The 16,078-nt window shown below is 45.7% G+C and overlaps 1 protein-coding gene across 1 annotated transcript in view; it reads left to right on the forward strand.

The window, feature by feature from the left end:
- LOC144178301 (uncharacterized) overlaps positions 1–14,254 on the forward strand; it is a 59,676-nt gene extending 45,422 nt beyond the window's left edge. The window contains exons 3-5 of the mRNA XM_077706046.1: positions 1,662–1,729; positions 10,075–10,161; positions 13,805–14,254. Coding sequence (XP_077562172.1) covers positions 1,662–1,729; positions 10,075–10,161; positions 13,805–13,923 — 274 coding nt within the window. The 3' untranslated portion in view covers positions 13,924–14,254. The remainder of the gene's footprint in view (positions 1–1,661; positions 1,730–10,074; positions 10,162–13,804) is intronic.
- Positions 14,255–16,078: the final 1,824 nt, after the last annotated feature.

Raw genomic sequence — 16,078 nt, forward strand, 5'->3', positions numbered from 1 at the left:
TGTTGGGTGAGGAAGAGTTTCTGCGACATTAATCTACCCGGTTTATAGAGGTGTCGAACAAAAGGGTTATTATTCAAGCCAGTTTTCTAGGCCCGTGTTCGTAGGGATATTCTTTGTTGAAAGTGGCTATTTAGTTGTAAGAATTGGTTATTATTGTGCCACAGTATTCGTTGTGGCACTAACACCATCCTTTTGTGCCGTATATTTTGCATTCTTGTAGCGAAGGCTTTTGTACTCTTGTTTCCCTGGCATCTTTATCTTTTGGTTGTAAACAAGTTTTCATTGTTGTATGTTAATCTTATGTTTGTAACCACCTTGAAATTATTTGTGTTTTTGTGAGTGTCTGTATCTGCTAGCCCTCGGGCTCTGTTAGTTTTTTAACAACAGGCGTTGTCCTTGCTTCAATTATTCTGGTTGCCACGTTGTACCATTGGTACATGGTTTGTTTGATAATAAATTTATCTTTCCAAGCGGGCATATTTTCGACGCCTCTGTTTGGGTATGTGACACAGCAGCAGAGCTCCGGCTTCGGGACGCCGCGTAACTGCGGTGGCCAGACAACAGCGCGACCGCGGACGAGCCACGACGACGTCCAGCTCCACTGGAGGCACTAAAAAAGACGAAAGGACTACATAGGCCCCGCTTTGGCTACTTATAACAATGCTCAGAGTACCAAGAACATTCACAAAGTAATGCTGAGGGAAAACATAAGTATGACGTGGGTAACGAATTTGGAGGTGCACGCGGGTGGCTAAGGGTTCAGCGGTGGCAAAAGAGGCTTTCGGTACGCATTAAAGAATACCTGCCGGCCACTTGCGAGTCGGATTACGATACAGGTATGAAGTAGACAGCAGTCAACGCAAAAATTTATTCATCAGCCATATGTGTGCGCGCGTATGTGTGAGAGTGAGAAAGGGAGAAAACAAAAAATGACATTTTAACCAACCACAGCCCTGCCGTCATCGGCCGACATTACCCTGCTACTACAAGCCATCCCCTTTGGTATACTTGTAGCCGATCACCGTTAAGCTTCGTGCTCGCGGTCATGCCCCGGTTCGTGGATTGGTTCCACAAGAATGTCTCATACCCACTCAGGTGGATTAGCCAAGAAATGGGCGCTAACTTAGAGAAAGAAAGTGGGCTCGGGAATAAAATAAATGTACAATATGCACTTGAGCTACGCGTTTAGGGAAAAAAGTGAATATAAACAATAATAAAATACGATAAGAAGTAGACTGCCCGAAAATGAGGTAGGGCATGAGAGAGGACACACCAATTATAAAATCAATGCTAATTAATAAAGAATGGATAGAAACAACGAGAAGCTTGAAAAGTAAGTAAAACATAAAAGCAAGAACATACGGCAGTGTCATGACCGCATGTCTCGCTTATTTTTTCTCACTTTCTGGTCCCTTAAAGTGCTCCTGGATGGCCGTTGTGGGGGCAACTTAACGTTCTAATCTCAGCGTTTAGTATTCAATCTGAACTGCACATGACCATCCAGAGATATTTATCTTTAAACGGTACCCACTTGCATAACAAACTCTTGTAAATGTGACGGGCCTCTTCACGCTCAGTTCCACCAGGATTTACGGTGTATTGCAGCCTTTTTTTTAGTCCAGGGCTGCATTAAATAAATGTGCTCGTTATTTATTTGGCAGAACGAAATGCTTCTACAACAAGGTGGACGCGACAAGCCGCAACATTTTCTACATTTCACCGTGCGACCGTGAGTACAGAAGCATTTTTTTCCCTCTTTTCGTAGCTTGGAGATGGATGTTCGGTATCGGGTTAATCGAACTGGCCGGGTGAAATACCCAAAATGGAATCACTTTATTGTTCGAAACGTTTTACGCGAGCACCGGCTTTGGGTACCTTGGCGCCGTACCACAGCAGCTCGCGACGAAATATCACTATCAGAAAACCACAGATCTCTGTCTCTCTATACGTTAACCCCTGTACATGGCGCCAAACAGTACGCGATAAAACCACGCAAAGGCAAAGCAGCATAAGAATAAAACGAAACGGTAACAAATCGGAACATTGTATACCACCAGAGCAAAGAAATATCGCTGCAGGCTGCGGCTATTTTTTGTCGACACTCTACGAAGCGAAAATCATGTCTGTACGCGAAACTACAAGCTGCAGCTTTGATATCAGTAACTAGTAAGCATAAAACCTTTGTCAGTGGTCGCGTCTTGCTACTTTTGATTTAGAACGCCGAGTAATTTGCATAAGTCCCAAAAATTATACTGAGGACCAGCACTGACCTTAACACCCACCAATTACCGGCCTTCACGGCAAAGATTGCCAAATTTTCACTTGGGCTCCTCGAATTGGGAACCATTCATTCATCTGAAAAGGAAGTTCTCTCCTACTATTCAAAAATCTCCCCCCTTCCAAATTTTGACGTATCTTTGCTCTGAGGGGCAAATCATCAAAAATCATCTTCGAGCGCCGCTTTTAAAGTATTGTGAGCTTCTGCCCGAACTTTACCTTCCTGCTCTGAACACTCATAATCAACACCGCACAGCCCCAACTGGTCACCTTCCTCTTCGTCATGAGCATCATCAGAGTTCTGGGCTTGGCTAAGGCGTTGCGCTGCTGAGCACGAGGTCGCGGGTTCGATTCCCGGCCGCGGCGGTCGCTTTTCTGATGAAGGCGAAAAGCAAAAACGCCCGTGTGTACGAGATTTCGTCGCACGATAAAGATCCCCAGGTGGTCAAAATTAATCCGGAGCCTTCCACTACGGCGCGCCTCATCGCCTCCGTTGCGTCGGCGCGTTAAACCCTACAATCAATCAATCAATCAAGAGTTCTGGGCTCATCGACCGTCTATAACGCCGTCTATCAATTCTCCTTGTCTGGCCTCTCAAGGGCCAGTTGTGGCTGTGCGGTGATGATGATGAGCGTGCAGATAAAAAAGGTAAACTTCGGGCAGATGCTCACAGTATACGTATCTACTTTGCATATGCATGTCTTCCTTGCTTTCATAGCGGCCAGAAAAAAATCATTTGCCAAAGGGGGTGTTCTGGCTGAAAAATATCAAGCATTTTTGCCCTGATTCGGATACTACGCTCACATGATTATTATAATACAAGCCAGCATGCAGACTTACATTCCTGCTGTATTTTATGTTTAGTAAGTTACGATTATATTATAATTTTAAAAACCGATAGCGCGGCGTTCCCGCACCGTAGAAGAAACTTGTGAGATGCGCGAAAGCTTAAAGGGGCCATGCAGACGAAACACAAGTTTGGTGCATTCCAAAGATTGCCATCATATTGACACCAATTTTAACGCAAACTTCGCTGAAACAAGCTATAAAACCAGGAAAGACGAGAATGGGCATGTGATCCCCTAGCTCATGTCTCGCAACAGAACCTATGATGGCATATGCCCAGCTGTGCGATTGACTGAGGCCGGCAAAAGCAGACGCAAATTACGCAGAACATAAGATTTCCGAAGAAGCAATTTGCGCCTAAATGTAATGCATATTCATTTTACAGCAGTAATAATGAGGGGTAAACAATGAATGTTACGAATATGCACGTAGGCATAGAAGTACCGATCAGCACTGCTGTTGGTACTGGGAGCACTTTGCTTGTTTTAGCTGCACAGCAGTCGGCCGCTTTTGGGTTGTCTTACACGACACTGGCCGATTGGCGTAAGCGATGTTGTCTTACGTCACCCTGTTTGTCGTGCGTACCCCATGTTTCACGAAACGCTGACTTTCTACCGTAACAAAAACAAGCCAGGGAAAATACGTCAAAAGCAAAGCAACGGCGCAACAGTATGGTAGCGCCATCTGAGAGGACTGACAGTAAGCAAGGCTGCAGAGCCACGGCCTCCGCGATCGGCTGCCGGCGGCGCACCGTTGCTCCGGCCGTCCCATTCGGCGCGTCCCCCAGCAAAAACATGTAATACGGCTCACTCCGAAACGTTCCGCGAGGTGACGGTGTTAGCCGATGGTACGGCCGCTCGCACGGACTCCTGCGGAGATAGCGCGGCTGGGTTTCTTCGCTGTCGCAATTGCTCTTAACTCACCTGCGGGCTTTAGTTTCGATGAAGTAAGAGACTCAACAGTGATTTTATGTAGTCGGCTTGTCTCAGCAGCTTAGAGAAACTTATTTAACTGAAGCAAAGGTGTGCCAGCGATCAAGGAAAGGCTGATCATGTTTCAAGCGTGGAGTTACGGAGTAGTACGCAGTACTTTCTCGGAGATCATTTATAGAGTTATTATAACTAGTTATTAGTGGTGATGAACAAGTTTGCGGTTGCCATGCCATGTTGTTGCAACGGTCACCGACCAGGCCCCATCGCGCAAGAAACTAACATCCAGGCCATTGCAGTAGGCAAACTGAAACTATAAGCATATATATGAAAATTTTCACCGCACTGAAATGTTTTCTGCTTGTGGCAGGCACACGCTTTCAGATCATACATTTATGAATAAAAGTACTGGGTATATTGAGAAAAACAAAATGCTTACTGCCGTACCTGTCTGTGAAGGCTGACCAGCGGAACAGAGTTGTTTGTAATTTGTGATTGAACGCATAATTTTAGTTACTTGGCTTAATTAAACTTGGAGGGACTGGGGTTTATTCTACCGGGCAACCATGGATCTGTCCGTTTCCCTCACCTGGGTGTATTGACAGCGGACGGGAATTCCAACTTCAGCTGTGAATTGCGTAACGGGGAAAACAGATAAAACCTGCCGTGATGTTCGAGTAGTTAAGCTACTAATTGCCATATTTGTTTTGCGATAGTTTTGATAAAACAGAAGTTACAGCCATTTTTTGTCTGCTCTACATGGCCCCCCGCGCGTCCATGTAGACCAAACCGGAAATCTTCAACGTTTATAACGTCACTGTAAACTAATTATGACAGTTAAATAAAGCACAGCGTAATGATGGAAGCGCCCTGGCGACCAATTTCTTTATGATTTTTTTAGGACCGAGATTAGATCGACATATACCGAGTAAACGCTAGTTGGCCTTGCTGCAAGATATATATCCTATCTACGCGACTTTCTTTCTACGCACCCCGTCGACGCTCGCAGCTATTGATCGGAACCGAGTCTGTAACATTTCTGCTCTTAAAAATGTTCACAGAGACCCTTTGCTAACACTTGCAGGAATACGAATTATTATATTTTAAGCTATGCGATCCTCAATGTAGGTCCATCGTGGTTGTGTCACCTTCTATTTCGATAATGTCTTAGTCATTAGAGGGATATGCCTGGCCTACAATCTACGTGTTGTAACGGTTGAGAAGGCGTCAATTAGGAGTGGTTCTAGCTTCAGCGAGAACTTGCGTCTTTGTACGCCTTGCGTCATTTTTTTGTTCCCTTGCATCTTTTTGCAAGGTCCCCCTCCCGTGGCCGCCCACGTTTCACAGCTCCCGCAGAGAAGTGCGGACCTGAGTACCAGTCTATAAGGCCACAGCGCATTCACTGGCCATTTTTCAGGCGAAGCGCGTTTGACAGCTGGCTATCCGTCGGCTCCGAATTCCATTTCCTGATCCAAATACAACGTGTTTTCTTCGATTTTGTTTTCCGATACCTCGCTCGCGCTGACCCCCAACTCCAGATTGTTGCGTAATGGAGAATTTAATGTTTCTGCAGTAGTTATGTAAATACGCCATGCGGCTCCTGGACCCTCCTGTGCGCTTGTGATAGGTGATGACGTTTAGGGTGAACAGAAATGGATAACATTCAAACCAAACATAAAAGCTAAGTTACTTCTCAGAGGGGACTTGAAATCAGTAACGAAAAGTTCTTGTATCATCGGTATTCGTACCAATCGCAGTGATTATTGCGCTTCCCAGTAGGCATCGAAATACCTTTAAGAACGAAATAAAAACGTTGTTCATCTGAGTTAAACTTTCTTTGTTGCCGCTGAAATCGAAAACGTAACGGCATTACGCAGATGTGCCACAGAGATTACAACGGCGCTCAGGAGTCACTCAACATAAATCGCTTCCAGCGTTTTTCAGTCTCAAGCGGTGTTACGTCCAATAAAGATTGATTCGAATGCCAGAAAAGAGAGCGGCCACCCGTTGTCTCAATGGAATAGCCTTGGCTCTACAGAACTTAATTAAGACTGTACGCGCGCATAAGAAATGACAATATCAGTTTATGAGTTGAACATCATTTAAACGCGGGAAATTTTGCAACGGCGGTATTGTCGGAAAGACATAGTCCGTTCCTTGGAGCGTAGTGCGGGGCAGCGCATGCGAAATGAACCCGTCTAGTTGCCACCTTCGCTGACATAAAAGCATCACCAGGTGCTGTAATATTACTTTCTATTCCTAAAAGCAGCTATGGCGGCTTATTTTTGTCATACGGAGCGCAAAAGCTGTCAGAAGCCATTTCGCGGACCGCCGCAGCACGGACAGCTGTTGCTTTTAACCATCGTCTCCGCGCGCCGCGGTGGGGCGGGAAGCGGAGAAACGGCCCCTTCTAAATTACGCTCTCTCCGGCTGAATGGGACGGCCGGAGCAACGGCGCGCCGCCGGTAGCTGATCGCGGAGGCCACGGCAGAGCCTAATGACGCACTGGAAGTTCGTTTGAACCCCCGCCCGCCCTTGTGACTTCATGGCAGATGTCACGAAAACACACGATTTGGCCGGGGAATCAAAATTTTAACCTAAATGGATTAACTTCTCATTGAATACGGCACCGTTTGCTGCCGAACAAGCACTCTCGAATAAAACCAACTTGCATTTTGTCTGCATGACCCCTTTCAACTGCGTCCAACTTTCTCTGAAAGTGCGCCCAGTAGATCATAACACCTCCAAAGACCCAAATCGCAAACGAAGAATGAACCCATGCGATGATTTTTTGCCCACTAAGTAACCGCATCTACGAATGATCTAGATGTATACCGATACGTCGCTTATGAGGTAAAGGTATACTATTGTGCTCCTTCTTTGTGATCAACACGTGTATTGTCTTGACTGGGACCGTTCCTTTTTCGCGATGTGGAATTAACCGTTTCTGACACAATGAAAGCCCAGTTTCACGCACGCGCCGTGTGTCCAGATATCTTATCAAAGCTTTCCGGTGGAACAATGGGTCTATGGGGAAATTTAGTAGTTTTCTGACTCGACGCCATCGGCTCCAGTAAGGAAACTTTGGGGATTGAAAACGAAACGAGCTCAGTTCGTTGCAACCATTTTCTCTGCCCAGACGAAGTGGAAAGGGTGTTGACACCGCAATCATTTCGCGCCTTCTATGGAGGAATATTCTGTAAACAAGTTTAGTATAAACTTTCAGCCTGGGTCACGACACAGACGTACCGGCCGAAATCCAAACTTGAGAAAGGGAGAGCTCACATACCGTACGCCAACATAGAGACGGCTGTATGGTTTGGCGGTTGAGGAAACCACCTAACCAAAGGTCCCAGCGCGATTACAGTGCGGGTGGGTCTGCGCGGACAGTTTCTCCAAAGGCAGGCATCCCGACGTACTGAAACAAGTTTTTCAGGGCCTGAGATTATTCAACTCATCGCCACTTGCGCGAAATACATTTTTTAGCAACCGATGGAGAAGCGGCCGCCATTTGTATAGCTAGTGGTGCCCATATCTATGAGTGTGTTAGTGCCTTCCCCTATCCCACTAATGGCACTGAGTAATTTGAAATCGTGGGGTCCGGCCTGCGTCGTCGTCATCACCATCAGCCTATCTACGCCCACTGCAGGGCAAAAGCCTCTCCCATTAATCTCCAATTACCTCGGTCCTGTGCTAACTGCGACCAATGTAACCCCCCAAATTTCTTTATCTTATCTGCCCATCTAACTTTCTGCCACCCTCTGCCACGCTCGCCTTCTCTAGGGATCCACTCTGTTATCTGTGTACACATCTGTGAAGTTATTACGCTGTTGCCAGTTAACTTATGAGTAGGATACTGATTTTCCTATTTCAGTCGCCACGCTCCAGCCACTCTGTTATTCCGTATCTGTCAGGGTTGCAGGCGCCAGCGACGCTGCTAAGTCGAAAGCTTGGGAAGCGGCGGTTCCCTGAAGGGCGCCTGAAGGGCTTTATGGCAGCCAGCTCGTTAAGATCAAGCGGTCTCTGGGTCATTTCGCTCGCGGGAGGACACATTGTCTGGGGTCGCAGCTGCGCTGTCGCGTTGTTTTGGCCGGAGTGCGTTAGTGTAGCCGTGGGAAAACATTGATAGACTGGCGACTCAAATGGCACCCCGGGGGCATGGCGGCCGCTGGCTCGGGGCCCACCGCGGTTTCCATTAGCAGGTTGTAAAACCATTTGGTCCGTCGAGCGGCTGGAGACGGGGAGCGTGGAGCTGTCAACTGTGGTTAGACAGTGGCCGATTTACGGCGATAGCTTCCCTTTTGTTGGCCAGTGCGCGCGTGGAGGGAGGCATGCGAGGGAGCGCGCGTTGCGGCCCGGGATATGCGCGGCAGAGGCGACGCCTGAGCCGGCCGACGCGACCTTTTGTCCCTACGCGCTGTTTCTGGCCCACGGTCCAATTAACGGGGCATCGCCTGTCAACGGCGGAGAATCTTTGGGACGCTCCGGGTCGTTAAGACGGATGTTTATGGGTTTCAGCTGGCTTGAGTAGCTGTCCTGTCTCGGACGAGATGCGTGGGAACAGTCACGCAGACCACGTTCGTGGAAGCGTGTCCCTGGCGCTTGCACGTGTTTTCGCGGGTTTTTGAGTGTGTGCTGTGTTTGTTTGATTTGCTTTTGATATTTTCCTTCTTCCTGTTGTGAGAGAGGGTGACCGATGTCTCAGGGTTATGGGGGGCGTTGCCCACCGCGGTTTAAACCCGGATGTGGTAACCCGCCCAATCAGATCGCCAAGGGATGCTGATTGGCCTGTGCATCGGGGGTGGGGCCTAAGTAACCCATTAAAACCACGAGACACGAGGTCTCGAGGTCTAATCCTCAGGGTTTAATGTGCTATGCACGGCCGGCGTATTGCCGGGCTATCCAGGTCAGGCTAGGGAGGATCTCACCACTTGGGTAGTATTAGGTCAGGGTCCGTCGCTGACGGGGGTGCCGCGGGCACAAAGTCTTAGCTGACCTAGGAACCCACTTTATTTCTTACTCTGTCTACTTCAGTCTGTAAATATCCTGTATATGTCTTCCGTGTAAATATACAGTTTTAAAACCCTCAACAACTCTCATCGTCGTCGTGTCATCAGTGCCGTCACCATCAGGCACCAACGCAGATCCTCATCACCACAACATCAAGAAGAACATCTAACCTCATCATTTACTATCTTTGGCACATCGGTAGTCCCTGTGTCAGTAGACAGCAAAAAAATCCAAGCATCCCTCCTTTCCAGTCTACTCATACCGGCATTGTACAGCGGCTGACAAGTCTTGCATTTTAACTAAGTGGTGATCAGTAGCCACTCATTTAGTCTTAAGAGCTCTAAAGAAAGGGGGGCAGTGAGTAGCGAGAGGGTCAGCACTGCCCGTTGTGATTTCGGATTCCCCGATCATGTGATCCTCAGGTTTGTTGCGCCATCATTTTACCAAAGTTCAAGGACCGCATTTTAAGTGCAGATCACATTAGGGGCTCGCCTTGTCGTCGTATCTCGCTGTAACGCTCGATGCCCAGCGACTGCCGGAATCAGGCGGCGCGGCGAGATAACGGACCCAAGTAGAGCCCGGCGTACCGTCGTAGGACTTCCCGCAGGGCTTCGAAAACCAAGCGGTTATAATATTCATAACCGTTCTAAACTCGTGAACCGCTGACCTTTGTCATACTTCTCCCCGTTGTTTAACACAAAGAAAACTGCATGTACATTTCAGGCAAAATATATGTAGTCAACCGGCAGCACCCGCGTTCATTTAGTTCCGAACGCTCCGAACACTCGTTGGGTTCATTAGTTACGAACGCCCGCTGACGCTGTTTTAGGGAAGGGGCAAGTTAGCACTGCGGAGGCGGGAAATTTGAAATGCATTGGGTGGTATCAGTGAGGGGATAACTGCGCTAAAGCCCATTATGGCGAATCACTGCTCTGCACTTCCGAATGCTTTCGCGTTGAGTAGAGCGGCTTTAATTTTTTTAGTTTCCACAGCACGGTTTCCTACTTTTCAGATCCCCAAGAACGTGAAACCGCGGAACTGCTGTTCTCGGACGGCAAATCCTGTTTTGTGGGAAAATTCCCTCCAAATACCGGTGACCGTAAGCAAGCTTCAGTTTTTCAACTAATATATGCAATTATAATTCGATTAGCAACCTTAACAGCTGAAAATTCCTCCCCCCATTTCCTCTGCCCGCTACCCTATAGTGTTCCTCTAACCTTTTCGATCCATTTTCACTGGAGAAGTTTCACCCAAACCGCGAGTTTTTTTTTTTTTTTTTTTTGTTCCCATAAACTTACAGCTTTTATAGAGTCATTACGCTGTCTAGTTGCGTGTGGTGGTCGAACTACTCGATGGGGGTGATGAATGGTACGCTGCTTTAAAACTTTTGGCATTTTACGCCTACGTAGAAGAATGTTCCCGTATCTAAAACTGTGGACTACATTCAGACTAGTTCAATACCTCAAATTTAAACATCACAGCTCACACTCTTGCGATGCTGCGCAGCACTGGTCGTGGTATCGTAATCCAATTATACGAGCGACAAGACAGCGTTCCGTGAAACTTATATTACCACTAAAACATACTGATAAAATGATTCAGACCTAGTACCATTTTATCGTATGCTTCAATTCAATCACGCATTCTGTGTTACTTCATGAGCATGTAAATAGCCATCGTCCGTAGCGCTATTACTTTCTTTATTTCCCATTATCCCTGTTTTGCAGTGGCATCTTGACTTACCCAAAATGATGTTTAGGTTCTACACAGGTTGAACTTGTATTCTCATACTATATGATTTCTCACTATGAGTATTTGCTTTGTTAATAATTTTCCTGTGTGCATTTTGCCCCCCCATTTCAGAACTTTAACTTTACTCTACATTTCTTTGCTTGCTACTTGATGCATTGGTCCATGTCTTCTTTTATTTAGATATGCTGCTATCTTTTTCTCGTACTTTTTTCTCGTATAAGGCAACCTTGCCTTTATTCCTATTCGTACTTAGGGCGGGCTTCTATACCCGATTCAGCACTGTAACCTTGTTGACATGTTTATTAGTTTCCTTATTTCTCTTGCTTTCCAGTTAACCAGACTGATATTCCTTAACGGTTTCTACCTACTTAAGACTGTCCCACTTGGGGCGAATTTTGACGACAAACTTCGCCCTGCGGCGTCAGCCGCCGGGACGTGGCGCAGGCCCTTCGCTTGCCTAGACTCGACATAATGCAGTTCACTCTACCAGGGATGAAATAATGCAATCATGGATATATCAAGCAGAGCTAGGGCTCCGAACAACTGCTCATTTGTAGCCATCGCGCCGCCGCGTTCTGGCGGCTGCTGACGCTGTGCGAAGATCGTCGATGAAAAATTCCCTGCATTTCCCCGAGGGGAAGAATGTGAAAGTGCGAATGCACGAGTTGAATTTGCGCGGTTCGGTAATGTTCGCGAAAGAGAGATCACACACACACACACAACTACAAAGAAAGAAAGATGCATTTATTCACAGACACCTATTTGTGTTGTCGTTGTACTTGATTGCTAGAGCGGATCTCAGCTTTGAAATTTCGTGTCAGTACTCCTTTAAGCAGGTGCATTAGCCCTTCTCACGCCCGATTCTTGGCCAATCCCCCACGTGGGTATGTGCCACGTCAGCGGCCAGGCAGCGCGCGCCCATCTCCCCCCGTTGCCAAGGAAGACGAGGAGATTCCTGGCCAATCCCCCACGTGGGTATGTGCCATGTCAGCGGCCAGGCTGCGCGCGCCCATCTCCACGTGCGCGGACATCGCCGGTGAACGCAGGTTCAGGGTCGCTTAAGAAGTGCATTGCACTTAATAAGCACAATGTAGAGTGGGTTTCCCCAATGTCCATCCACAGCCTCTCAAGTATCCTAAATAAATAGCGTTTCAGATCGTTGCCTCACTTAATTGATACCTTTATGCGGTACCTGTATTCTTCTTTCACATCTTGTATATCCAGACACTCAGTGAGCCAAGCTGACCTCGCTAATTCCGAACAGATCTCTCTCTCTCTCTCTCTCTCTCTCTCTCTCTCTCTCTCTCTCTCTCTCTCTCTCTCTCTCTCTCTCTCTCTCTCTCTCTCTCTCTCTCTCTCTCTCTCCCGCTCTCTTTCACTCTCGATCTCTGTCTCTCTTTCTCTCCCTCTGGCGACTGTGGTATACACCTCTCGTGCACAGTTTCTTTTGGGTGGTTTTAATCAAGTGGCGCGAAGTTATTGCGCAAGTGCAATGCTTGCCCTTGATAGTTGAGTGCAGTCACAGCAGTGGAGACAAAATTTTCTGGTCTAAGAATGTCGTGAAATGAAAACTTCTGGTGACATAGGAGGCGCAATATGTATGTCACTGTCCTCACCTCGCACACGGATTTATTTATTTATTTATTTATTTATTTATTTATTTATTTATTTATTTATTTATTTATTTATTTATTTATTTATTTATTTATTTATTTATTTATAAGACCTCAAGGGCCCCAGTCAAGGGGTGTTACATGAGGGGGTAGACAGTTCACAAACAGATGATTTGTTCGGTGGCTTCTTCGAAATAAGCGATGCTGGAGTGGTGCACGATGGCAGCAGGAAGATCGTTCCATTCTGTTGATGTTTGCACAAAAAAGGAACAGTAATGGGCAGTGGTATGCGCACGGGGTGGACAAACCGCTTTCGGATGACTGATACGGCATGAAAGACGATGAGCTAGAACGATAACATGGTTTAGGTGCAATGCATGATAAAATTTATGAAACAAACACAGTCTTGTAATTTTGTGGCATGAAGCTAAGTTAACCATGTTAGCTTGAGATTTTAGTTCGGGGACGCTGCTATGATAACAGTTGTCTGAATAAATGAATCTGGCTGCGCGATTTTGGATGGATTCAAGTGTTTTAATAAGAGTGATTTGATGGGGATCCCAGATGGCACATGCGTATTCTAGCTTAGGGCGAACTAGTGTTAGATAGGTTAAAAGTTTAACAGAAGGTGGGTCTAGACGTAAGTTTCTTCGGAGATTGCAAAGAACGCGGTTGGCGTCATTAGTGATGTTCATTATGTGGGATGAAATAAGCACAATGACCTGAAGTCAGAGTGATACCGAGGTATTTACATGAAATACCTGCTGTAATTTCAGAATAAAGCAGGAAGTATTTATTGGAGGAATAAGATTGTCGGCGATAAAAAGAAATGACAGAAGTTTTTTATGTTAAGGGACATCAGCCATTTTTCGCACCATGACTGAATCAAAGAAAGATCAGACTGTAGGATTATAGTGTCGTTTGCATTGTGAACAGGACGATAAATGGCACAGTCGTCTGCGAATAGACGAATGTTAGAAGCTAAGTTATTGGGGAGGTCGTTAATATAGATTAGGAATAGTAGAGGACCAAGGACCGTGCCTTGAGGTACGCCGGAGGTTACAGCGGAGAAGGAGGAGCGATGGTTATTAGCACAAACGAACTCCTTACGGTTAGCCAAGAAGTCACATATCCAATTAAAAACAACACAATTAAGGTTAAGACGTGAAAGCTTCAAAATTAATCTATTTTGGGGAACTTTGTCAAAGGCTTTTTCGAAATCAATGAAAATGGCGTCTACAGGTATGTTAATATCAAGGCTAGAACTCTGGTCGTTAACGAACAGGGCGAGTTGAGTGCCACATGAAAGTCAACGGCAAGGGAACGAAACTCGTGAAGAAAAATAGAGCGCTCATTCCTGTTTCTTTTCACCCGCAGAGTGCCTTTTGTGGACGACTCCAGACACCAAGGATTCAGTGTCGGAGCGATGCGAGCAAGCATTCACCGATCACTGTGGTCGTGACAAACACGCCATCTATGATAAGACTTGTGGCTAAATAACCCCGTGGTTCCACTTCAGCAAAAAAAAAAAACCCACGGATGTATTCTCGCAGCTGACAGCAAACCATCTTGTGAACCCATGGTGCCTTCTATATTACGCACCCCTTTTTTCTCGTAACTTTTGTGCCCAGACAGTGTATTTTTTTTTCCCGTCCTGGAGTATCTTCTTGATAGAACCCTCGGTATGTCGTAATGTTGAAAGCGCTTGGAAACGCTCAAAATAAGAAGGTTTGTCATACATATGTGTCCTTCGTGCACGCATAACCTGCAACTTTTTCCCATTCAAGCATGTAAATGGAAAATAAACGTTCGGTAAAAGTAACAAAATCTTTAATTTGCCAACAGTGTTCAAAAACACCGACGCACACACCAGAATACCTAGGGGCCCTTAAGTATCTAATCTCCTGTGCTTTGAAAGCCTGGCGATAATTGCCAAATGGCTCGTTAACTGACAGTTTGCTTTCCTTTTGCCGCTTTCATTTTTTCGCCCTATAGCGCGAACTACTTCAACGGGCAGACGCCTCATGTTTCCTGAAATCACAGTTCGCTGCGGCTACTGTCTACCTGTTATATTCACGTGACATCACATTCATGTTTCGTGTGGCATGTACTCTATGTGTTCTATGAGCTTAACATCTCTCATAAGCCCTCAAAGCTTCCTCTGAATGGCTATGCTCCAAGGCGGGTATATGTGCCCCGAAAAATGCAACAATCAGTTGTGGTCCAGCGCTGACCACATGGGGAGATTCCAGGGTGGGGATGCTTTCTGTTTCGATGCGTAGCATTCTTTGCCGAATGCCCCCACAGCCAGGACCGGGTAATGCCCTGCATTGCACAAAAATGCAGATATCGCGGAAGTTCCACCTTGATCGCTATAATGGCGCAAATGGAGATAACCGGTCGCACGAATTTCGGAAAAACTAAAAGAATAAGACAAACATTTAAAAAATACGGAAAATGGAAAAGCGTATAGCGCATGGAATTTCCACAATAATGCAGATTTCGCGATAGTTGTACCTGTAATGGTTACAATAGGGTAAATGGAGATAATTGGTCGGACGAAATTGTGAAAACAAAAAATTAGAAAAATACAAAATAATTACGAAAACTGGCGAAGCGTGCAACGCCCTGCATTTCCACAATAATGCATAGCTGGCGTAAGTTCCAAATGTAATCGTTATAGTAACGTAAATGGAGATAATTCGTCGGAGAAAATTTCAAAAAAACTAAAAAATAAGAAAAATATAACAATTTAAAGGAGCCATGAAGACAAAATACAAGTTGGGTTTATTAGAAAGACTGCTTAGTCCCGATAACAATTATACCAATATCATCGCAATCTTCGAACAAATAACGGAGGTATTAAAGAAAACGTGTGAAGCAGTCGCGACTCCCTAGCCAATTTCCAGCAACTTTTCTATGACGTCACGGAACCTTGTTTGTGCGATTGGCGGCTTCATAACTGACCTGTCGTGACGAGACATGACTGGACGTCTGTAATGGCGCCTCTAGTTCCATTTGACCGCATCACTTGAATGCTAACGTGCAGTTAACGCACTGAAAATTATGTTTTACTGTTGGCCCCTATGACGTCATTCTTGCTCATAACACGTCCCTGTGGCGCAAAATTTGAAAATTTTAAATACTTCTTGCTTTTTTTTTTCGTTAAAAAACATCTTTTGTGGCTGTAATGGAGCTGAGTGAGATACTGAATCCTAGTTCTTTCAATTTAAACGAAGTTGTATTTTCTCTTCATGGCTCCTTTAAGGGAAATGGCAAAACGTATAACGCATGGCATTTCGACAATAACGCAGGTTTAGGGAAAGTTCCACCGCTACTCCTTATAATATCGGGAAAGGAGATAATTGGTTGAACTAAATTTTCAAAAACTAAAAATAGAAAATATAAAATAATTACGGAGAATGGAGAATCGTCTAACGCCACAATAACGTATATTTCGGGAAAGTTTCAAATTTTACCACTATATGAACGTAAATGGAGATAATTGGTCGCACAGGAAGCAGAAAAACAAAAAAAAATGGCTGAAAAAAAATGACACTCAAAACACGCGGCATAAGAATGCTATGCATTAGTGTATAATTCTCTGAATTTCTGCTTATTTGTTTTGGAGCGCAAGTTGCACTATGCCAT

Source organism: Haemaphysalis longicornis, unplaced genomic scaffold (genome assembly GCF_048455015.1).
Source record: "Haemaphysalis longicornis isolate Haplotype H1 unplaced genomic scaffold, Haemaphysalis longicornis Haplotype H1 scaffold_1, whole genome shotgun sequence".
NCBI classification, from domain to species: Eukaryota; Metazoa; Arthropoda; class Arachnida; order Ixodida; family Ixodidae; genus Haemaphysalis; species Haemaphysalis longicornis.